The sequence below is a fragment of the Molossus molossus genome, unplaced genomic scaffold, assembly GCF_014108415.1.
Source record: "Molossus molossus isolate mMolMol1 unplaced genomic scaffold, mMolMol1.p scaffold_m16_p_2, whole genome shotgun sequence".
In the NCBI taxonomy this organism is placed as follows: Eukaryota; Metazoa; Chordata; class Mammalia; order Chiroptera; family Molossidae; genus Molossus; species Molossus molossus.
Genome location: NW_023425355.1, coordinates 111,978,991 through 112,005,146, shown reverse-complemented (window position 1 = coordinate 112,005,146; position 26,156 = coordinate 111,978,991). Strand labels below are relative to the sequence as shown.

Sequence of the window (26,156 nt, the reverse complement as noted above, 5' to 3'; positions counted from 1 at the left end):
GACTCTTTTCCCAATTAATACTTCATAGCATGTTTTTCATTTATTTTCAGGTGTGAATGGCTGATAAGCTCCTGTAGTGTTTCTCCCAGGTGATATTTTCACATGAAGAACAAAATCCTTTAACTGAAAATATTAAGATCCTTTGCATTCAGTGTTTGTGAAATTGCAGGTTGCAATTTAAAGGAACCAACTTAGCCTGGCCAGGGTGGCTCAGTGGGTGAGCATCCGTCCATGCACCAAGAGGTCACCAGTTCGATTCTCAGTCAGGGCACATGCCTAGGATGTGGGCCATGTACCCAGTGGGGGGAATGCAGGAAGCAGCCAATCAATGTTTTCATTGATGTTTCTAGCTCTCTATCCCTCTCCTTTCCTCTCTCTCTGGAATCAATTATATATATATATATATATATATATATATATATATATATATATATACCCCAACTTAGTAACTCTTGAGTCTCGTTCTATTTACATCATTGCACCTTATTACAACAAAGTCTAGAGGGAAATACATTTGCCTTAACCTTCAAGTGGAAGTTATTCTTAGTTAACCCATTTATACCATTACATGTCCCAAGTTATAAACAGCCAACCTTGCTGAATTTCACACTGAAAAATAAGTAAACAAATCATGACATCAAAGGAGTTTAGCAGAGGAGGTGATACTGATAAAGAGTTGAAACTAAAACTGAACATTCTCTGATTTCTTTCTCCAAAGGAAAATCAAACTTAAATAATAAAGGCCATTTCCTATATAGCCCAATATCATGTCACTTAATCAGGAAATCATGATTTGGGAAAAAAAAAAAAAAAAACTTTCTGGATTACATTTGACTAGGGCACCAAAATACCATACATAAAAGGAAAAATTGATAAATTGAACCACATCAAAACTAAAAACTTTTGCTCTGAAGACGTCTTTCTAAGAGGATAAGCTAAAGATGGTGAGAAAAAATGTGCAAATCAAAGAACTCTCAAAATTCAACAGAAAAAAAAAAACCCAAATAACTAAACTAGAAAATAGGCAAAGATTTTTCACAGAAGAGGATATACAGATTGCAAATAAGCCCATGAAAATATGTTCAACATCATTAGCCATTAGTAAAATGCAAATTAAGATCTCAGTACACATTTATAAAAATGATTTAAATAACAAATAGTGACAATACCAAATGTTGGTGAGGATGCAGATAAACTAGAATGCTCATACATTGCTTGTGGGAATATAAAATGGCACAGCCACTTTAGAAAACAGTTTGGCAGTTTCTTAAGAAACTGCAACTACCACATGAGCCAGCAATGCACGTCTGGGCATTTATCCCGGAAAAGTGAAAACTTAATGTTCACACAAAAACCTGTGCATGTATGTTCATAGCAGCTTCATTTGTAATACCAAAACCTGGAACAATCCCAGATATCTTTCAATGAGTGAATGGCTAAACACATTATCGTGCATCCCAACAGATTACATGCTATGATTTAATTTATATAACATTCTGGAAATGACAAAATTTTAGAAATGGAGAACAGATGTGACTATAAAAGAGCAACACAAAGGATTCTTGTGGTGATGGAATGTTCTGTATCTTGATTGTATTAACATCAATATCCTGGTTGTGGCATTGTACTATAGTTTTGCAATATGTTACCATTGTGGGAAACTAGGTAAAGGGTACACAGGATCTCCATGTATTATTTTTCACAACTGCATGTGAATCTACAACTATTTCAGTAAAATTAAAAAAAAAAGAAATACACACAAAAGTTTAGGAATTACTTCTGTCTGTGTACACTCAGGAACTATAATCATGTCACTAGTTGCACAGGATTCTGTCATGAAAAAAACTCAGTTGTTTTCTAAAAGCTAATTAGGTCAAATGATAAACTAATGACAGCAAATTATTTAGCAAGCTATAAACCAAAAATATATAGAAATTTAAAAGTTGAATTCTACGCCTTGGCTCTAGCACTTCTGCTGTTCAAGCTATTTTCTGTACCTATTAGAAGAATGGATAGGCCATGATAGTCAAAATAAAAATAACATTCTGCAGCAAATCATAGAAATTTTGAGAAGGAATAGTTCCTAATGTCTTGGCAATTGATAATCTATAAAGGATTGTGTGTCTATACGTGAGGAGGTCTGAGGAAACAAAAAATAGAAGTGAAGACAGGAATAAGAACAGATTGCTGAGATAACATTAAACTTTAAAAAATATTCATATGCGTATATGCATAACCAATTGACAAAGACAATAGTTTGGGAAAAGAGTAAGGGGGTGGAAGGAGGGAGGAGGGGTCAATGAGGGAAAATAGGAGGGACAGCTGTAATATTTTCAACAGTAAAGATAAAAAATAATCTCCCTTCTTAAAAACTGTGACAAGTTAATTGAGAACATATATTAATATAACATCATTAATGAGGCTATAAAAATATTGGTATCAAATCTGCCCACAGAGTGCACAAGAAATAGAACAAACACTGGTGCAATTTTAACCTAATAATTAATGAAAAGGGACTATTTTTGATAAGAAAAAATTCAGTCATTTTCTTGTAAACAATAAAAGAAAAAGAAAATTTAAAGATGCTAGGCTAAGAAAATACGACAATAAGTTTTATATTCTCTCTCAATTAAACAGGTAAATCACCCTAAAACAAGTGCTTTTCACTTTTAATATTTATCAGACTGTACAACCAACTAAATTTAGGTTTTGTAACAAAATCTTTTCTATAAAAGTTAGTACATCTATAAGTGAATATAAATTAATCCTCCTTCAAGCCCTTAACACATAAAAAAAAAGCTATATAGTACATATATTAAACATATTTTATAAAAGTAATGTGGTTTTGGACTGATGTCAGGATTTCTATTTGTGCAAAAGTACCAGACATGAGAATATTAAGCAGGCATTTTCCATTTAATTTATTTTCTAAGTTTACTGTTTTGTTATTACAGTACAATTTAACTGATAGTATTTCAGTACTGGAAGTACAGTTCTACACAACTAGAAGTAGTCTATTATACTAACAGAGTTTGACAACAGTTGGAGTATGGACAAATGTTTTCTACACGTAGCATGCCTGAGTTTTCTGTTCATCACTTGCAGGACCACCCTCCTCTGGTTCTGCCGCAGTCTTCTCTTCATTGGTAACAGGTGGGATTTCTTCCTTTTCATCATCTATTTCTTCACATTGGAGGTCTTTCGCAATTAATTCTCTACCTAATTTGATATTCAGTCCTTCGTTGTAATGCAACTTCCTTCTCAATTCGAACTGCCGCTGTCTTTCTATTTTGTCCAGTAATATTTTGCTACTGTGTACCCCCTTGCTCTCTGGCTCCCCCATCTGACAGTTCGGCTCAGAGGTATCATTGGCGGCTAATTTCTTACCTAAGATGTCTCTGGTCAGATCTTTTGTTTCTAAATCACACACTGTATCTTCTTTACCATCTTGGATCCTGACGTGGGGAGTGCTGGGCTCATTTGTGTTCATTAAATCATAGTCTCTGTATGCAGAGCGGCATGTGGCGCGGATATTTGACTCGTCCCACTTCTTAGACTTTCTTATCTGTACATGATTAGGTCCTCCAGACTGCTGGCCAGAGGCCACAAATGAGGAAGCTGTGGAGCCTTTGTTTTTCAGGATCCCCTTGATGGGCCTCTGTGAGCTGCTGGAAGTAGCCATGCTGGGGGGTGAAGGGGTCCCTGCTCCGAGAGTTGGGCCGCTGCAGCCGCCTGTAGCGCTTCAAGCTGATACTGAAGCGAGGTTTGTTTTGACCAGGTCTCCAAGGCCCTAGCCACTTCACTCCTCTAGCGTCACAAAGGATACCACAGTGCTGCGGCAGTCATTGTCAACGTCACCGCCTCGCAGCCCATACTGACACCTGCCTTTTATTTTTTTTAGGATGTAAGATAGGAAATACCCATAAGTTCCACAAGAAATAGGGAAGCACTGTTTTGTGAATTTCTACGTAGACTGCCTGCATATGGGGAAGCTATGTAAACTGTGTTTCTTTGTGTGGGTCACTGTCAACCATTTCAGAGTCAATACTTTGGTTGGAAATATTGGTGGCATTGCAATTAGAAGGCAGTTAACTTCTCCTCCTCCCTTCTGTTGCCACCCACAACTCCTTTTATTCTCACCTACACATACCCAACACCTTGATCCCTCTCCTGCTCTGCCTTCATCTCAGTTAATGACCCATCTTTAGACACATATACCATCTGGGAACCTGGGCATCAATGTCTGTGCCTTCATATTGTTCACTCTCCAATCCAGCCCTCAGGTACTGGCATAAATATTTCAAGAAACTCTCCAATTCTCTCCCTTCTGCCACCACTTTGTTTCAAGTCCCCATTATCTCTTGTGGGGACTACAGCCACAGCCTTAGAACTAGGCCCCTCATAACCCCTCCTGATGACATCCAACTTCTTATCCACCCTCCATCCTGAGTGGTCCTTTAAAAATACTCATCAAATCTTGTAAGATTTCTCTTTTAACCATCTGCTGGCTGCCAATTTTCTTTAACATAGGTATGAAAATCCAGAAGAGGCCAAAAAGCAGCTCCACTATCTGTTGGAGCATCACTTCTAATTCTCCCAACCTCCCTCTAATTTTCTGTTCTGGCCTTTCTGTTCTAGGAGCAGTCACCTTTCTTCATGTCACAGAGTCTTTTTCTAGTGTCTTCCCACAGTCTGGAATGCCCCTTCATATTTCAGGACTACCATTACTGCCTTACAGGGGCCTGTTTTCTGATCCCCAAATAGATAGTCCTTCCTGTGCTTTTGTGACCTATCTTATTCTCCTTGGCAGCACCCAGAGTTCTTGCAATTATATTATCTTTGTACATTAGGTGGTAAGCTCTAAGAGGTCTGTTTTGCTTACCATTATATCCAGCTTTGTATCTTCACAACATGATGCTGGACCTGGCACATAGAAGGTATTACAAAAATATTTATTGAATTAACAATAAATGATAGAAGATAGGGAACTGACTGAGTGAGAAGTGCGACTGAAGAAAAGGGGGGTCTAGAGCCTTTATAGTTACATAAAATTTGTCCAATGAGTCATCTGGGAAAAGCAGCTCACATATGGAATTTGGGGCTGTTACAGGAGTGATGTTGGAACATTTTGTCCTTCACAGGCCTAATATTTCACAGGCAGTGACATTCTTCTAAAAAACAAAAAGGAAATTAAGATCCAGTTTCACATTTTCCCCTCCAGGTAGCATTCATAAGATTTTTTCTTTTCCATTCTGATAACATTTTGCTTCCCCTTCTCTCCCTCAAGGTCTTTCTGCATTTTAGAACAGAAAAGCAAAAGCATGAAAGAACCATAAAACTTTTACAAGGGTCTTAAGCACCTTAAGTTCAAGTTGTCCTGTATTCTCCAAAGTCCTACTAAATTCAAGAACTCTAGTCATTTTAAAACTGTTATTCATTTCAGAAAAAGAATTTCCTAGTACTATACTCTTTGAAAAAAAGCTGTATTGTGTAGTGAGGGCTTTCAAAAGCTGATATTCAAGGCTACAAGAAAAAACCTCCAGTATGTGAGGGAAATAGAAACAACCTTCATTATTCAGAAATAGTCCAGGCCACCCTTTTGAAAAGCCTAACTGAATGGCAATACAGACCAGAGCAAATACAATTTGTCTTTCTGGCTGGTAGGCATAGTGGGCCTGTGCATGTTTAGCTCTAAACAGAATGTTAAGGGAGATGCTGATTCCAGTGTATTGGGATTTTGCTTTTGTGTGTACACAGCACCCACCCCTACATACTGTGATCTGAATGTACAAGCTTCTCAACATGTAATCAGTCAGCGATCTAGTAGTTCTTGAGTATTCTGAAACTTATTATTCAGTAGCACAATAGCAGTTTATATGTGAGGGCAGGAGCACTGCTTGTGATCTATTGCATGGGCTATAAATAAAGCCATTTAAAGCATAAAATCACCAGATATTACAGATTCCATTTACACATTATTTAAAATTAATCCCTTTTCAAATACCTTTTGCTAATTAACTGCTTAAAGTTGCCCTATGAAAAAAAACAAATTTTGAGTTCTTGTCATCCTACTAAAAATTCTTAATTTGGTCAACACTACTACAAGCCTAAAAGTTAGGAACGTTCATCAGTCTTTTCAATATTCCTCTTTACACAATTCATTTATTATTAACCTAGGACAGAGACTGAGCATATATGTCTGAGGTTCCATCATAAACACACACCATCTACCAAGGCTGACTAAAACTTTCCCAGTCTATCAAACATTATATGAAATTAGATACAGGCCTATAAACTCTTTATTTCAACAAATATTTAGTGTTCATCCACTATATTTTCTGTAGGAGAATATTTATTTATTTATTTATTTATTTATTTATTTAAATTAATTAATTTATTTTGCTACAGATATTTCTCCTTTTTCACCTACTGATTCCCCCCTCTCCCTCCCTCCCTGCCCTGTCCCCAGCTTTGTTGTCCATGTCCATTGTTCATGCATACATGCATATAAGTTCTGTGGCTTATCCCTCCCCCACCACACCCTCTTCTGGGGATTGTCAGTCTGTACCCCACTTCCACGTCCCTGGGACTATCCCATTCCTCAGACTGTTATGTTCATTATATTCCATAAAATAAGTAAGATCATATGATACTTGTCTTTCTCTGTTTGGCTTGTTTCACTTAGGATAATACTTTCCAGGTCCCTCCATGTCGTCTCACAGGATGAGATATCTTTCTTTCTTACAGCTGCGTCGTACTCCGTTGTGTATATGTACCACTGCTTTTTTATCCATTCGTCTACTGATGGACACTTGGGCTGTTTCCAGATCTTAGCTATTGTAAATAGTGCTGCTATGAACATGGGAGTACATATATTCTTTCTGATTGGTGTTTCAGGATTCTTAGGGTATATTGCTAGAAGTGCAATAACTGTGTCAAATGGAAGTTCAATTTTTAATTTTTTGAGGTAACACCATATTGCTTTCCATAGTGGCTGCACCAGTCTGCATTCCCACCAGCAGTGTATTAGAGTCCCCTTTTCTCCACACCCTCGCCAACACTTGTTGGATGATTTGTTGATGGCGGCCATTCTGACAGGTGTGAGGTGATACCTCATTGTTGTTTCAATTTGCATCTCTCTGATTATTAGTGATGTTGAGCATTTCTTCATATGTCTCTTAGCCATTTTTATGTCATGTTTGGAGAGGTATCTATTTAGTTCTTCTGCCCATTTTTTATTTGGGTTCTTTGTCTTCCTTTTGTTGAGTTGTATGAGCAGTATATATATATATATATATATATATATATATATATATATATATATATGAAATTAACCCCTTATCCAATATATCATTGGCAATTATGCTCTCCTATACAGTGGGTAGCCTTTCCGTTTTGATGATTGTATCTTTCGCTGTGCAGAAGCTTTTGAGTTTGATGTAGTCCCATGTGTTCACTTTCTTCTTTATTTCTGTTGCCTTAGGGGATGTATAAGTGAAAATTCTACTGCATATGATGTCTGAATTTTTGTTGCCTACAGTTTTTTTTATAGGAATTTTTGGATTCATAAGTCACATTTAATTATTTTATTCATTTTGAGTTTATTGTCGTGTAGGGTATAAGTTGATGGTCTAGTTTCATTTTTTTGCATGTAGCTGTCCAATTTTCCCAATACCATTTATTAAAGAGGCTGTCCTTACTCCACTGTATGCTCTTGCCACCTTTGTCAAATATTAATTTAGCATATTGCCTTGGTTCTATTTCTGGGTTTTCTGTTCTGTTCCACTGGTCTATATGCCTGTTCTTGTGCCAGCACCAGGCTGTTTTGATTACAGTAGCTTTATAGTATAACCTGAAATCTGGTAATGTGATTCCTCCAACTTTTTTCTTTCTTTTCCAGATTGCTGTGGCTATTTGAGGTCTTTTTTGGTTCCAATTGAACTTTTGAAGTACTTGTTCTAATTCTGTGAAGTATGCCGTTGGTATTTTGATGGGGATTGCATTGAATCTATAGATTGCTTTGGGTAATATGGACATTTTAATGATGTTAATTCTCCCAATCCATGAACAGGGTATGTGCTTCCACTTTTTTATATCTTCCTCTATTTCTTTTTTCAATGACCTGTAGTTTTCTGTGAATAGGTCCTTTATTTCTGTCGTTAAGTTTATTCCTAGGTATCTTAATTTTTTTGCTGCGATGTTGAGTGGGATTGTTTTCTTAGTTTCTCTTTCTGTGAGTTCATTATTGATGTATAAGAATGCCATCCATTTCTTGACGTTAATTTTGTATTCTGCTACTTTGCGAAATTCATTTATTAAGTCTAGTAAATTTTGGATGGAGTTTTTGGGGGTTTCTACATATAGTATCATGTCATCTGCAAATAATGACAGTTTCACTTCCTCCTTTTCAATTTGGATCCCATTTATTTTTTCTTCCTGTCTGATTGCTGTGGCTAAGACTTCCAGTACTATGTTAAATAAGAGTGGATAAAGTGGGCATCCTTGCCTTTTTCCTGTTCTTAAGGGAAATACTTTTAGTTTTTCCCCATTGAGTATGACGTTGGCTGTAGTTCATTCATATATGGCCTTTATTATGTCTAGATATGATCCCTCTATTCCCACATTGCTGAGCGTTTTTATCAAAAATGGATGCTGGATTTTGTCAAAGGCTTTTTCGGCATCCATTGATATGATCATGTGGTTTTTATTCTTCATTTTATTTATGTGATGTATCACGTTTATTGATTTGCGAATATTTTACCAGCCTTGCATCCCTGGGATGAATCCCACTTGGTCATGGTGAATAATTTTTTTGGTGTATTGCTGGTTCCCATTTGCTAGTATTTTCTTCAAGATTTTGGTAGCTATGTTCATCAGGGATATTGGCCTATAGTTTTCTTTCTTTGTTGTGTCTTTTTCTGGTTTTGGAATTAAAATTATGCTGGCTTCGGAAAACGAGTTTGGAAGTCTTCCTTCTTCTTGAATTTTTAAAAATAGTTTGAGGAGAATGGGTATTTGTTCTTTGAATGTTCGGTAAAATTCCCCATGAAGCTATCCGGGCCTCAGCTTTTGTTTTCTGGGAGAGTCTTGATTAGATCTTCAATTTCTTCTGTTGTTATTGGTCTGTTCAAGTTTTCTATCTCTTCTTGGTCCAGGTTTGGGAAAATATGTGTTTCTAGAAATTTGTTCATTTTGCTTAGATTGTCGAATTTGTTGCCATACAATTGTTCATAGTAGTTGTTAACAATCTTTTGTATTTCTGTGGTGTCAATTGTTACTTCTCCTCTTTCATTTCTGATTTTGTGTATTTGGGTTCTCTTACTTAGTTACTTTGAGTCTAGCTAAGGGTCCATCAATCTTTTTATCTTTTCAAAAAACCAGCTCTTTGTTTCATTGATCCTTTGAAAAAAAATTTTTTTTCGGTCTCCATGTCATTTATTTCTGCTGTGATCTTTACTATTTTCTTCCTTCTACTTGCTCTGGGATTTTTGTTTGTTTGTTTTGTTTGTTTAGTTTCTAGTTTCTTAAGTTGCGAAGTTAGATAGTCTATTAGAAATTTTTCTTTTTTCCTGAGGTAGGCCTGTAGTGCTGTGATCTTCCCTCTCAGAACTGCTTTTGCTGCCTCCCCTAGATTTTGATTGTTGTGTTTTCATTTTTTTGTGTGTGTCCAGGAAGTTTTTAGTTTCTTCCTTTATCTCCATGGTAACCCATTCATTTTTCAATAACATCCTAATTAACCGCCATGTGTTCCAATGTCTTTTCATGTTCTTGTTTCAATTGATTTCTAGTTGCATGCCATTGTGATCTTAAAAGATTCTTGATATGTTTTCAATCTTCTTGAACTTGTAGAGACTTAGTTTGTGCCATAACATGTGGTCTATCTTTGACAATGTCCCATGTGCACTTGAGAAGAATGTGAATTCTGCAGTTTTGGGGTGTAATTCTCTGAAGATATCTATTAAATCCATTTGATCTAGTGCTTTATTTAGAGATTGTGTTTTCTTGTTAATTTTTTTTCTGGAGCATCTTTCCAGTGATGTCGGGGTATGCTAAGGTACCCTACTATGATTGTATTGCTGTTGATTTCTTCTTTGTCGGTGCTCCTATATTGGGTGCATATATGTTTGTCAAGGTTATATCTTCCTGTTTGATAGATCATTTCAATATTATGTACTGGCCTTCTTTGTCTCTATTTATAGCCTTCATTTTGAAATCTACTTTATCAGATATGAGTATTGCTACCCAGCGTTTTTTTTTTTTTTTTTTTCATTTTCATTTTCTTGAAAGATTTTTTCTATCCCTTCACTTTTAACCTATGTGAGTCTCCTGTTGTGAGGTGGGTCTCTTGTAAACAACATTTATAGGAGTCATGGTTTCTTATTCATTCAGCTACTCTGTGTCTTTTTGTAGAAGTATTCAAGCCATTCACATTGAAGGTGATAATTGATAGGTACTTATTTACAGCCATTTTTATTTAGTATGGTTATATTTTTCTTACTATTTCTTCTACCAATTACAGCAGTCCTTTTAGCATATCTTTCAGTGCTGGTTTGGTGTTAATATATTTTCTTACTCCCCCCCTTTTTTTTTGTCTGGGATGCTCTTTATTTGACCTTCTATTTTGAATGATAGCCTTGCTGGATAGAGTAGTCTTGGATTCAGATCCTTCTTTTTAATAACCTTGATTACTTTATGCCACTACCTTCTGGCCTGCAGTGTCAATGTTGAGAAGTCAGCTGAGAGCCTTATGGGGTTTCCATTGTAGATAACCTGTTGCTCTTCTCTTGCTGCTTATTTATTTAGGATTCCCTCTTTGTCTTTAATTTTTGGCATTTTAATTACTATGTGTGTTGGTGTGGTCCTGTTAGGGTTCTTTTTACTTGAGGCTTTCTGTGCTTCTTGAACTTGTCTGCCTTCTTCCTTCACCAAGTAAGGAAAGTTTTCTGTCACAATTTCTTCAATTATTTTCTCTAACCCTTGCACATTTTCTTCTTCTTCAGGAACTGCTATGATGTGAATGTTATTACATTTCCAGTTGTCCCACAGTTCTTTTAATCTGTCTTCCCGTTTTTAAATTGTTTTTTTCCTTTTGGTTTTCTTATTGTTTGATTTTTTCTACCCTCTCTTCTAATTTACTGATTCGATCCTCAGCTTCCTCTACTCTGCTGGTCAGTCCTTGCAATGTGTGCTTTATTTCTGCTATGTCATTCTTCATTTCCACTTGGTTTGTTTTCAATGTTTCTATATCTTTACTTATGGTGCTGATGTCCTTACTCATGCTGTTGAGCTTCCTCAAGATCATAGCTGTGAACTCCACTTCTGATAATTTGTTTAACTGCATTTCATTGATCTCATCTTTGATAGATTTCTTTTGTTTTTCATTTGGGATTTGTTTCTTTGTTTCACCATTTTGGCTATCTCAGTGGTTTGGGAGCCTGCCAAGTTTTCCCTGTGGGTGTTGGTGTTCTGCTGTTTGTGGCTTCCTCTACTGGGTTTGGATGAGCCTGGTTGGGCCCACGTTAAACACTACTGTCAAGTCTTTCTTTTCTGGGTAGATGTGCAAGCACAGGAAAGGTTCAGTTATACTCTAGCTTTTTCCTGGAGACTAGTAGTCTCAGTTCTTTAGTCCCTGGGAATGTAACCTTGGTGTTGTACATAAGAGCTTTTCCAGAGGGTGGGATAAATGCTGGTTGTTAATGACCCTAAATTTGCATTTCTTTACCTCACCTGGGAAAGGCTTAATATCCTAGGGTGGTGGCTACTTCTTTTCTCCACAGCTTGGGGAAGGAGCACACTGGCCACTGTCCTTTGTAGCCGCAACTCAGCAAAAACTCTGAGTGCCGTTCAAATCCCAGTTGTTCATACAGAGTTCCAGCCCAGTTTACACTCCGTCTGCCATAGCCTCTGTTGAGTGGCTGTGGCTATTTTAGGGCTTTATCCCAGCTCAATATGCTATGAAACAGGCTTGGTCTTTATTCCCCAAGGGCGCTGCTCACAGCTAAAGCTGCTGCTGTCCATGGGCTCCAAGCCCACCACTCTCTTGTGCCTACACATATTCTATCAGACCCTAGTTATATGGTCCTGTCCTGCTGCTTTTCTGTTGCTTTTTTCCAAAGATTTGTCTTTATTTTAGTTGTAATTCCATTTTTGTCCTGGAAGATCATCTATGTAGCTTCCATTCACTCCATCTCCATTTTCGCATCCTCTATGCCTATCTTGTGTGCAGCTGTGTTGCACAGGCCTCTTTGTTTCCCCTGCACCATGCAGGTCCCATGGATTACTGGATCGCACAGTCTCTATGGGGACCTGTCTCTATCCCTAGGTTATGGGCTGCTGAGTCGCACAGGCCTCTCTGGTGCTTCAGCACCCTGCAGGTCCTGTGGGTAACTAAATGACACAGTCCCTGGTAGGTTGCAAAGGCCTCTCTGGTGCCCCCACACCCTGTAGGTCCACGGGCAGGCAGCTGGATCACACCAACCACTCTCATTCTCTGGCTTCCCACCACTCTTGTGGGTTACTGGATCTCAGAGGTCTCTTTGGTGCCCCCTCACCTTGCAGGTCCCATGGGGCACAGTTGGATTGAACCAGTCCCTCTGGAGCTTAGGCTTTCCATTTCTTTTGTGAGCTGCTGGACCGCACAGGCCTCTTTGGAGCCCCAGGTCCCCCAGCTGGTGGCTGGGGAGTGCTCCTGCTCAGCTTCTGTTGTAGTTTTTGGAGATGGGTCTCAGCTGCTCCTCTGTGCTTCTGTTGCTTGGGGATGGATGTCTGCTCTCCAGCCACTGTTGCGGGTGGTATATCTGGAATCTGATTGGGCTGCTACTATCTGGAATGGTGCTGGGCTCCTAGTTGTCTGTGGCTTCTGTGACTGGCACTTTGGGAGCTCCACTACTGTGCACTGCTCTGTGTTGACACAGAATGTCCACTGGTCTGATGGTGCCAGGTGCACTGGTGGGCTCAGGCTGCTGGGCCCTAGCCGCTCTTACTGCCTCTTCCCAGAGAAGACCTGGGATCTTACAAAACAGTAGTACTTCCCCGGGCTGCAGGGAGAAGCGCCCTGAAGAGCTGCTTACTGTGGTGGCCGGCTGCTCCTGTCCACAGCACAGGAACCTTCTGCTCTGTAGTGCTGGGGTTTGGTTGTACACCTTCACGTCCACTCATACTCTCTCACACACTACCTCATTCTCTCACATACCTCTCTCCGGTCCTGCCACAGCCATCTTCTTATCATCATTCTCCTCTGCTCATTTTTTAATTGGGTTTGTTGTCTTCTTTTTGTTGAGTTATATGAGGACTCTATATATTTTGGAAATTAACCCATTAACTGGTGTATGATTAGCAATTATGCTCTCCCATACAGTGGGATCCCTTTCCATTTTCATGGTTGTTTTTGTCACTATGCAGAAGTGTTTTAGTTTGATGTAGTCCCATATATTATTTTTCTCCCTTGCTTCCCTTGCCTTAGGTGTTGTATCAGCGAAAATTCTGCTTTGTATGAAGTCTAATATTTTGAGGCCTACATTTATTTCTAGGAATTTTAAGGATTCATGAGTCACATTTAAGAATTTTATTTATTTTGAGTTTATTCCTGTGTATGGTGTAAGTTTGTGGTGTAGTTTCATTTATTTTTTTGCATGCAGTTGTCCAGTATTCTCAACACCATTTATTAAAGAGGTTGTCTTTACTCCATTGTATGCTCTTGCCACCTTTGTCAAATATTAATTGAGCATAATATCTTGGGTATATTCCTGGATTCTGTGTTCTGTTCCACTGATCAAGAAGCTTGTTCTTGTGCCAGTACCAGGCTGTTTTGATTACAATGGCTTTGTAGTATAACCAGGTAGCCAGTATTGTGATTCCTCCTACTTTGTTCTTCTTTTTGTCAAGATTGCTGTGGCTATTTGGGGTTTCTTTTGATTCTAAAGTAACTTTTGAAGTATTTGTTCTAGTTCTATGAAATATGTCATTGGTATTTTGATGGGGATTGCATTGAATATATAGATTACTTTGGGTAGTATGGACAGTTTAATGATGTTAATTCTTCCAATCCATGGAGAAGGTATATGCTGCCACATTTTTCTATCTTCCTCTATTTCTTTTTTTAATGCCTTATAGTTTTCTGCCAAGAGGTCCTTTACTTCTTTGGTTAAGTTTATTCTTAGATATCTTAAGTTTTTTTCTGCAATGTTAAATGGGATTTTTTTTATTTCTCTCTTTGTGAGTTCATTATTGGTCTATAATAATGCTGTCAATTTCTTGATTTTAATTTTATATCCTGCTACATTGCCAATAGATTTTTGATGGACTCTTTAGGGTTTCTATGTATAATGCCATGTCATCTGCAAATAATGATAGTATTACTCCTCCTTTCCAATTTGGATTCCTTTTAATTTTTTCTTGTCTAATTGCTGTGGCTAAGATGCCCAATACTGTGTTAAATAAGAGTGGTACAAATGGGCATCCCAGTCTTATTTCTGTTCTTAAAGAAAATGCTTTTAATTTTTGCCCATTGAGTATGATGTTGGCTGTAGGTTTTTATTATGTCGAGATATAATACCTCTATTTCCACATTGCTGAGCGTTTTTATACAAAACGAGTGCTGGATTTTGTCAAATGCTTTCAGCATCTATTGATTTGATCATATGGTTTTTCTTTTTGTTTATGTGGTGTATCACATTTATTGATTTACAAATATTGTACCATCCTTGCATCCCTGGGATGAATCCCACTTGGTCATGGTTAATGATTTTTTTTTTAAGGTATTGCTGGATCTGATTTGCTAACATTTTTAAAAGAATTTTGGCATGTGTGTTCATCAGGGAGAATGGCTTGAGGTTTTCCCTCTTTACAGTGCCTTTATATTGTTTTGGAATTAGAATTATGCTGGCCTTATAAAACGAGTTTAGAACTCTTTCTTCTTCTTGAAATTTTTGGAATAGTTTGAGGAGAATGGGTGTTCATTCTTCTTTGAATATTCGGTAAAACTCCCTTTTGAAGCTGTACAGGCCCAGGCTTTTGTTTGCTGACAGATACTTGATTACATCTTAAATTTCTTTAGTTGTTATTCATCTGTTCAAGTTTTTCATCTCTTCCTGGTTCAGTTTGGGAGACTATGTGTTTCTAGAAATTTTGTCCATTTCTATTAGATTGTCTAATTTGTTGCCATGTAATTGTTCATAGTTTTTGTTAACAATCCTTTGTATTTTTGTGGTGTCAATTGTTACTTCTCTTTCATTTCTGATTTTGTGTATTTGGGTTCACTCTCTTTGTTTCTTGGTGAGTTTAGCTAAGGGTGCATCAATCTTATTTATCTTTTCAAAGACTGGCTCTTAATTTCATTCATGTTTTGAATTTTTTTTAGTCTCTATTTTGTTTATTTCTGCTCTGAACTTTACTGTTTCTTTCCTTCAGCTTGATCTGGATTTTTCTTTTTGTTTGCTTTCTAGTTCTTTAAGTTGTGAGGTTAGATAGTCTATTAGAAATTTTAATTTTTTTTTTCCTGAGATAGGCCTATAGTGCTATGAACTTCCCTCTCAGAACTGCTTTTGCTGCATTTCACAGATTTTGTGTTGTGTGTTCACTTTGAGTGGTTTCCAGGAAGTTTTTAATTTCTTTCTTGATCTCCTTGGTAATCCATTCTGTGTTTAATAACATGCTATTTAGCCTCCATGTGTTTAAATGTCTTTGCATTCTTTTGTTGTAATTGATTTCTAGTTTGTGATCTGAGAAGATGCTTGATATGATTTCAAACTTCTTGCAATTGTAGAGACTAAGTTTGTGTTTTAATATGTGGTGTATCTTTGAGAATGTTTCATGTGCACTTGAGAAGATTATGAATTTTGCAGTTTTGGGGTGTGATTCTCTGTTGATATCTATGAAATCTGTTTGATCTAGTACATCATTTAGAGTCTCTGTTTCCTTGTTAATTTTTTTGTCTAGAGGATCAATCCAGTGATGTCAGCAAGATGTTGAAGTTCCCTGCTATGATTGTATTGCTGTCGATTTCTCCTCAGAAATCCTCCAGCAGGTTTTTAATATATTTTGGCGCTCCTATATTGGGTACATATATGTTTAACAAGTTTATATTCTCCTGTTGCATAGATCCTTTCAATATTATGTAGTGGTCTTCTTTAGCTCTAGTTACGGCCTTTTCTTTTGAAGTTTATTTTATTGGATGTGAATATGGTTACCCCAGCTTTTTTTTTTCCTTTTCATTTGCTTGGAAGATTTTTTTCATCCCTTCACTTTTAACCTATGTGAGTCTTTTGTTGTGCAGTGGGTCTCTTGTAAACAACATATATGTGAGTCATGCTTTCTTATCCAATCAGCTACTCTCTGTCTTTTGACCAGAGTGTTCAATCCATTTATATTCAAAGTTATTTTTGATATGTACTTATTTATTGCCATTTTTGTTTTGTGTGGTTATATTTTTCTTCTTATTTCATCTACTAATTAGAGCAGTCCGTTTAACATTTCTTGCAGTGCTTGTTTGGTTGGAATATATTTTCTCAGCTTTTTTTTTGTTTTTTTTTTTTTTTTTCTGGGAAGCTCTTTATTTGAACTTCTATTTTCAATGATAGCCTTGCTGGATAGAGTAGTCTTGGAATTAGATTTTTATTTTTCATAACCTTAATTACTTCATGGCACTCCCTTCTGGTCTGTAGTGTTTCTGTTGAGAAGTCAGATGAGAACCTTATGGGGTTTCCTTTGTAGGTAACCTGTTGCTTATCTCTTGCTGGCTTTAGGATTCTCTCTTTGTCTTTATTTATTTATTTATTTATTTATTTATTTTTTGTATTTTAATTAGTATTTGTCTTAGTGTGGGCCTGTTTGGGTTCTTCTTACTTGGGGCTCTCTGTGCTTCTGGTACTTGTATGGCTTTTTCTTTCACCAAGTTAGGGAAGTTTTCTGTCACTCTTCAAATATATTCTCTAACCCTTGCCTGTTTTCTTCTTCAGGGACTCCTATGATGCGGATGTTGTTATGTTTTATACTGTCCCTCAGTTATCTTAAGCTGTCTTCCTGTTTTGTAATTGTTTTTGTTGTTGTTGGTGTTGGTTTCCCAATTAAGTGATTGTCTCTATCCTGTATTCTAATTACTGATCCAATCTTCAGATCCATCTACTCTGTTGGTTATTCTTTCCAATGTGGTTTTTATTTCTGCTTTGTCATTCTTCATTTCTAATTGGTTAATTTTCAAGATTTCTATCTGTTTATTCATGCTGCTGAGCTTCCTAATGATTATTCCTCTGAACTTGCCCTTTGATATCTTGCTCAATTCCCTTTCCTTTATGTCATTTTTTTTTGCCCAATTATCTTGTTCTTTCATTTGGGATTTGCTTCTTCATCTTATCATTTTAGCTGTCTCAGTGGGTTTTGGAGCCTGATGAATTTTCCCTGTGGGTGTTGGTGTTCTGCTGGTTGTGGCTCCCTCTACTGTGTTTGGATGAGTGTGGTAGGACCCACGTTAAACACCCCTGACAAGCCCTACTTTGCTGGGTAGATTTGCAAGCCTACAAAAGGTTCAGTTATCCTCTAGCTTTTTTTCCTGGAAGCTCTTAGTCTTTGTTACTTGATGAGTTTTTAGTTGTAGCCCTCAACTGAGTGAAAAAAAAATCCCTCAGGTGCTCAGGGTAAAAGTATTTTCAGAGGGTGGTGCCGATGCTTGCTGTCTGTTAATGAGCCTCAATTTGCATTTCTCTGGCCTGACCAGGTGGTGTTAACTTCCTGAGGGAGGGGATGTTGCTTCCTGGGGCTCTGGGATGGGGCTCTTTGAGTAATATGTCTACTGTCCTGTGAAGGAGTGATTCAGCAAAAAACTTCCACTGCTATCTCAGCTCTCACAGCCCTCCAAGATCCTGAGTCTATCCTCATAGTTTCAGTCCAGTCCACCCTCTCTCTGCTTGAACCTAAGTTGAGTGGCTATAGCTAATTTAGTGCTCTGTCCTGGCTCCCTGCACTGTTGAGCTGGCTTGGGATTTTAATCCCAAGAAAGCTGCTCACAGCTAAAACAGCAGCTGTCTGTGAACTCCCAGCCCATCCTCTCATGCCTCCGTGGTTGTAACTAGGCTTGATTTGGTGTCCTCTTTCAGTTATCTACACATGGTTAGATGAAATTCTCTTCTCATTTCTGCCTCCTTAAACTGGACGATTCTCCAGTAGCACAAGCACTTTTAAAGATGAAAAATCAAAACAGCAAAGCCACCATTTTCAGAGAGATTAAAAATGTGAACCTCATGTCCTCTGAGTAGCAGTTAAAATATGAGGTGCAAGTTAAGCTTTAGGCACAAGTGGAAACGTTTTTGGGGTAAAGAATCAATATGCCAGGTGACCAGTTTTTCTAGTTCTAGATGAACAATAGATAAAAGTCAAATTAGAAAAGCAATAATGTGATCCAGGGTAGCAAAATTCAATTTTGCCAACAACGCGGAGAGTCCTTGAGGCAGCCCTTTAAAGATGACACTATACACAGGATTATTTGCCATGTGTACAGATATGGCTGAGGAAAACATACATACACACAAACACACACACACACAGATAAAGTGTAATGTATGATGCATTCTATTCTGGAAACAAATTATTTTGTCATTATATATCTATACTTTCTGAAAGTACATTATAAAAACAGCAAGAGTATAATAGAAAAGACAAGTAAATGCTGTGCATCTTTTTTAATGATGTTTCATACACAGGAAAAAAATAATTCACAGAATCATCAGATTTCTTAAAAGATGCAGTAAATATATTGTGAGCATCGCCATGATTCACTAACAAAATACTTTCTTCAGGGGATGGGGCAGGAAAACTGTCACCAAATTTTAGTCAGTGATTTATAGTATTTGTGACTGTCACATGCAAAGAGTGTCAGTTGGCAATTTATTCTGGCTGATGTAACCTGATAGAATTTTCTTCCTTCTGACAACCAGGCCAGTAAGTAAGGTTAACACATTTAAGCTCTAATGAACAAAAGTAAACCTAGCTGTGGAATTTTGTTCTATCTTAGTCATGCCTGTGTGCTGGTTGTGTTTAAACAATGACAGCAAAACAGTTCATGGCAGCCACTCAGACATTGTGACAGAAAGGAGGGAATCATAGAGAGTAGAACAGTGGTTGTTGAATTTCAGTGTACATCAGAACCTCCTGGAAGCTTTTTAGAATACAGAAAACTAGCCCTACCACCCCCACCCCAAGCTTCTGATTCTGTAGGACTGGGGCAAACACAATCTGAGAATTTGAATTTCTAACAAGTTCCTAGGTGACAGTGTTGTTATTAGTTCAGAGGCCACATTGAGAACCACTAGAATAGAATAGGGTCCCTGCCCCATTTGGCAAGTGACTCACTGCTGGAGATAACACTTTACTCTATGGAATGCCAAGTAGTCACAAAAGAGTGTAGTACAGACCGGCCAGTGTGGCTCAGTGGATTGAGAATTGTCCCATGGACTGAGAGGTCCCAGTTTGATTCCTGGTCAGGGCACATGCCTGGGTTTCAGATTCAATCCCCAGTAGGGAGCATGCAAAAGAAGACCAATGGATGTTTATCTCTCACATTGATGTTTCTATCTCTTTCTCCCTTCCTCTCTCTAAAAAAAGTCAATAGAAACGTATTTTAAAAAATTGTGTTGTACAGGGAGAGAGGCATTTATTCTGCCAGAAAGGGTCAGGAAGGTCTTGTATAGTAGGTGTTTTATAAACTAGCCACAAGGTGAAAAAGGGCCAGAGGATGGTGAACGTGGCTTGTGGCATATGAGTAAAAGTGGTCTTGGTATTGATCTGTAATATGCTATAGCAGAAGGATGACCACTCCCTTAATAACTATATATAAGAAGGGACCAATCACTCTTTGTTTAATCAAACATTCACATTGACTACTTGCAATGATTAAGCATACATAATAAAAAAAATAATGGAAGAAATTGGCAGGTAGGTTCCCTGGCATTCTTTCCAACTGATTCTCCACTGTTGTCTGCACTTTCTCAGTGCAAAACAGAGTCACATGAATTTCTAAAATACAGAGTACATTTCTTTTAGCTGATAGTTTTCCCTAGGGAACTGTCATTGTAACTGGTCACATAGATCAATACATATTTAATAAGATAGTGGCTTGGTGTTACTTTAGGCATCTCGTAGTGGTTGCAGGACATATTCTTTTGGACAGGGCAACTTTCTTGGCACCCCTGAAATCTCTTTTCACAGGTAATACCAAGAGGTAAGGCTGACCATATTTGTCCAGGCATGTTTCATCTGACAGACAACCTTGCTAGAGTGAAAGTACATCACAAGTAGAGATCATGTTTTTGATCTCTACATGCCCCCTATAGCTCCTAATGCACACAGTAGGGCTTGATAAATGTTCTCATTAATAAATGGCAGAAATCAATGCAGGCACATCCATCAGTCAGTCAGTCAGTATTTGGGGTTGTTCCAGCTGATGGCTGCTTAGCTCTAGTAGAAAATACCCCCTCAGGGGATGGATGCAACTCTTCAAAGAGATTATCCTCCATCCCAATGTAAAATGGTCACTTTATATAATTGTGTTCAAAATAATATATTTTATTATCAGTTTTTTAAGAAATAAGCACTTAAAAAAAGACAAAAGAGAATATTGTTTCATGGCTCTGGCAATATCTCTCTGTCTCTATTGTTTGTTGAAGTCTTATTAGGGTCAGATGTGCCTTGAATTATTCCATCTCACATTTTCCCATACCTTTATACTCTCAAATATTGCAGAAACAAAGTCCCCCCCACCTTTTTATTTTACTTTTTCATAGGGAAGTATTGAGTATGACAGGGCCTGTCATCACCTAATGAGAAATTGCTCTTGGGCCACTTATAACTATTAGTAAGATGACATTTTCCCCTCTGAGTACCAATAAGAAACTGAGATGCATGGGCTCTAAAACAAAACAATGAACGACCAAAGAGAAGACGATAGCCAAAGAAAAATAGAAGAATTCGGTTTATGAGTTTAGGCTGAGGCTGATAACCTTTTCAAAGGCATCTTGAAAAATTTCATTTAGAGAAAAATAAATACAAGCAAAGAGATACCAGGGAAATGAGATTCACTATATCATGAGGCTTCCAAGCCCATGTGGCTCAGTGGATTGAGTTTCGTCCATGGACTGAGAGGTCTCAGTTTGATTCCTGGTCAGGGCACATGCCTGGGTTCGATTCCTAGTAAGAGGCATGCAGGAGGCAGTAGATCAATGTTTCTCTCTCACATCCATGTTTCTATCTCTCTTTCTCTCTTCTTCTTGGTCTAAAAAACAAATAAAAACATATTTAAAAAAAACAATATATCATGAGGTTTATTGATTTTTAGTAGGCTTCTTGCATTAGGGACTCAATATTCTCACAAGGAGAAACGTTCCTCCCATTGCCCGATCACCAGGGAACCTGTAGTAGAGAAAGCCATTTCTAAGTGGGTTTAAAACTCAAGATGAAAATAATTAGTATGACAAACATGTACAATTGATCCTTGAACAACACAGGTTTGAACTGATGCATCTATTATACATGGATTTTTTTTCAATAAGCACTCTAAATAAATGTTCTTTTCTTTATGATTTTCTTAATAACACTTTCTTTTCTCTACTTTATTGCAAGAATACAGTATATAATACATATAACATACAAAACACATTAATCAACTGTTTATGTTGTCGGTAAGGCTTCTAATCAACAATAGGCTATTAATAGTTAACTTTTTGGGAGTTGAAAGTTATACGTAGGTGGATTTCTGACTGCCTGAATGGGGGGTTGGTTCTCCTAATTTTAACATTGTTCAAGAGTCAACTGTATATGTAATGCATAGGTGCAAAATTAATATTGGGTATCACACTGCAGACATGAAATAATGTATTAGAAAACTACCATGAGGTACTGAATACTTACAAACCCCATTTTTCTTTTTTGACAGAATAATGAAAAGTTTCAAAGCACTCTTGTCTTTCAAATTGTACTACCATTTTTTTTAATGGTTTAATTTCCCAGTAGATCTTTGATATCTGCCAACAATCATGGGGATGAAGTTTCGTATGAAGATGAATCACAAACTCAGAACTGTCACTAAACTAAAGCTTGGGTTCCTGAAAGTTAGACCAGATGCCTGAGTTATGAATTGCGATTTTGTATGGAAACAATCTGTCAGCAACTTAAGGCTGAGTAGCAACTGTTCTCAATAAAATAGCCTGTCTCCTTTGGTAACATGGCTATGCTTGAAGGATGCAAGTCATCTAAAATTTTGGAGACATGGAAGTAGAGATGTGGGATAGTTAAATTTTATTGCAGGTGCTGACATCATATATGGAGCTGTCATTTTTTAACTGGACTCCCAAACTCTCTAAGTTGGAAGGAACTCAACATTTATCTAGGCAGGTGCTTCTCAAACTTTAATGTGCTTATGAATCATCTAGTGGATATTGTTAAAATGCAGATTCTGATTCAGCAGGTCTGAGGATGATCCTGAGATTCTTCAGGTCTAAAATGCTTCCTGGTAAGAGCAATGATGCTGGTCTGTGAAACACATTTTGAGTACCTAGGTCTAAGACCATTTTTTTTGTTTTTACACTTATATTTTCCAGACATTCTAGTATTTTGTAATTATGTCACAGGTAATTTTTTACCAATGCTGGTTAAATCACCAAGGACTTTTTATATTGTAACTATATGAGTAATTATATCTATTGTATATTTCTATTTCTGCATATATATATATATATATATATTTATAAATGAATGAAAATAATTTCAGGTTATCCTCATAACATTACTCTTCTTGATATATAGCTTCTGACATGCTATCTTTAATGGAAGAGAAAAAGATAGATTTTTGATAGGGAATTAAACATAGACCTGGTTTTACCTTTGGGAATGTGTTACCCATGTGAATGTCATGTGCCATCAGTGGAGAAAAGATTGATAACTGCTAATCTAGTTCAATCGCACAACTAATATTTTGAAAAACAGATCACAATGAACCTTAAATAAATCTGTACTAATTTTTTTTAATTTACAAAAATAATACATCTCCATTAACAGATTTAATTAGTGACTATCTATGCAAAAGATGAAGTAATCAACTCTATGTGTTCCCTGAAACCCTTTGTTAACTGTTTATTGTGTATACTTTTTGATGGAGTTTTTAATGCTATATATTTTAAAAAATGAATTATATAATTGATCTGCAATTTTCTGTACTTATTTATATTTTGGAAACAACTATGGTAGATCTATTAGAAAAATAAAACCAAGTATTTTTTTTATTTAACATTTTAACCAGGTTAAAAATAATTTCCTTGGGCTTTAACTCCACTCAGTAATGCATAAACCACTTTTATTGAGAAGAAGATGAATATCAATCAAAATATTTTCCCAGAAAAGTGAATGGCAAAGATGGTGGCAGGCAGGTCTGGAGGGAGGGTGAGTGTGTCAGAGAGAGAGCTAATGTGTGAGAGAATGTGAGTAGACTTGAAGGTGTATGACCAAACTTGTGCAGTGCAGAGACACAGAGCAGAAGGTTCCTGTGCTGTGGACGGAAGCAGCCAGCTACCATGGTAAGTGGCTCTTCAAGGTGCTTCTACTTGCAAAACAGGGAGGTCCCACCATTTTGGAAGATCCCGGGTCTTCCCTGGGAGGAGGCAGTGTGAGCGGCTAGGGCCCAGCAACCTGAGCCCACCAGCACATCTAGCACCATCGAACCAGTGGACACTCTGTGTCAACACAGACCAGGGCACAGTAGTGGAGCTCCCACGGTGCCAGTGGTAGAAGCCACAAACAGCCAGCAGCCCAGCACCATACCCCATAGTAGCAGCCTGAACAGAGTCGAGATATACCCCCCACAACAGAGGCTAGGGAGCAGACATCTACTCCCAGGCAACAGAAACACAGACCAGCAGCTGAGACCCATCCCCAAAACTACAGAAGAAGTTGAGCCCCATGGGGCAGCAGCACTCCCCAGCCGCCAGAGGCCTGTGCAGTCCAGCAGCTCACAAGGGCAGTGGGAAGACTGAGCCCGAGATGGACTGCTGCAATTCAGCTGCTTGCCCTCAGGACCTTCAGGGTGCGGGGGAACTAGAGAGGCCTGTGCAACCTAGGAGGGACTATGCGATCTAGTTACCCATGGGACCTGCGGGGTCCTGAAACACCAGAGAGGCCTGTGCCACCCAGCAGGATCTGTGCCAGCAGGTCACAGCGGGACCTGCAGGGTACTGAAGCACTGGAGAGTCCCGTGTGACCCAGCAGCCCATAACATAGGCATAGAGCCCGATCCCCAAAGGAACTATGCTATCTAGTTACCCACAGGACCTGCAGAGTTCAGGGGCACCAGAGAGGCCTGTGTGACCCAGCTGTGCACAAGATAGGCATAGAGGATGTGAAAATGATGGCAGAGTGAATGGAAGCTACACAGATGATCTCCCAGGACCAAATGGGAATTACAACTAAAATAAAGACATATCCTCAGAAAAAAAAACAACAGAAAAGCAGCAGGACAAAACCATATAACCAGGGACACTGGTAGAATCTGCAGAGGTGTGAGAGATTGGTGGCTGGGAGCCCATGGACAGCAGCCGTCTTAGCTGTGAGGAGCACTCTTGGGGAAAAAAGACCAAGCCTACTCCACAGCACAGAGAGCCCGGACAGAGTGCTAAATGAGACACAGCTACTCACCCAAGAGCTACCACAGATGGTGTGGGGGCAGACTGGCCTGGAAATCTGTGTGGACAACCGGGATTTGAAGGGCAATCAGAGTTCTTGCTGAGTTGCGGCCACATAGGACAGTGGCCAGTGTGCTCTTTCCCAGACCTGTGGGGAAAAGCAGCAGCATCCCTTCAGAGATTCAGCCTTTCCCAGGAGAGGCAAAAAATGCAAATTGAGGCTCATTAACAACAAGCATCTATCCCACCCTCTGGAAATCCTTTTATGCAGAACACCAGGGCTATATTCCAAGGCACTGAGTAACTGAGACTACTAGACTCCAGGAAAAAGCTAGAGTATAACTGAACCTTTCCTGGGTGTGCAAATAAATCCAGGAAAGTAAGACTTGACAGTGGTGTTTAACGTGGGCCCACCCAGGCTCATCCACACCCAGTAGAGGGAGCCACAAACAGCAGAACACTAACACCCACAGGAAAAATTTGGCACACTGGAAAACCCACGGAGATAGCCATAATGGTAAAACAAAGAAACAAATCCCAAATCAAATAACAAAGGTACGTGATTGAAAATGAAATCAATGAAATGCACTAAGCAAATTATCAGAGGTAGATTCAGAGCCATGATCTTCAAAAAGCTCAACAGCATGAGTAAGGACATCAGCACCATGAGAAAGATATAGAAACACTGAAAACTAACCAAGTGGAAATTAAGAATGATATAGCAGAAATAAAAAACACATTGGAGGACCAGCAAAGTAGAGGAAGCTGAGGACCGTATCAGTGACTTAGAAGACAGGGTAGGAAAAATCAACTAATCAGAAACCAAAAGAAAAAACAAAACAAAACAAAAAAAAAAACAATTAAAAAACAGTAAGACAGCTTAAGAAAACTGTGGGACAACTGGAAATGTAATAACATTTGCATCATTGGAGTCACCAAAGAGAAAGAAAATGGGCAAGGGTTAGAGAATATATTTGAAGATGTAGTGACAAAAAACTTTCCTACTTTGGTGAAGAAAGAAGGCATTCAAGTTCAAGAAACACAGAGAGCCCCAAGTAAGAAGAACCCAAACAGGTCCACACCAACACACATAGTAATTAAAATGCCAAATATTAAAGACAAAAAGAGACCTCTAAGGAAGCAAGAGATAAGCAACAGGTTACCTACAAAGGAAACTCCATAAGGCTCTCAGCTGACTTCTGAACAGGAACACTATAGACCAGAAGGGAGTGACATGAAGTACTCTAGGTCATGAAAAACAAGGATCTGAATCCAAGACTACTCTATCCAGCAAGGCTATCATTCAAAATAGAAGGACAATAAAGACCTTTCAAGACAAAAAAAGGCTAAGGGAATATATTAACACCAAACCAGCACTGCAAGATATGCTAAGGACTGCTGTAATTAGTAGAAGAAATAGGAAGAAAATATAAGCACACTGAACAAAAACTGGCAATAAATAAGTACATATCAATTATCACCTTCATTGTGATTGGTTTG

General features: G+C 38.1%; 1 protein-coding gene across 1 annotated transcript; it reads right to left on the bottom strand.

The window, feature by feature from the left end:
• Positions 1 to 3,064: 3,064 nt before the first annotated feature.
• On the bottom strand, positions 3,065 to 3,682 carry PPP1R2C (PPP1R2C family member C). The gene has a single exon (XM_036270133.1). The coding sequence runs from the start codon at positions 3,680 to 3,682 to the stop codon at positions 3,065 to 3,067; it is 618 nt and encodes a 205-aa protein (XP_036126026.1).
• Positions 3,683 to 26,156: the final 22,474 nt, after the last annotated feature.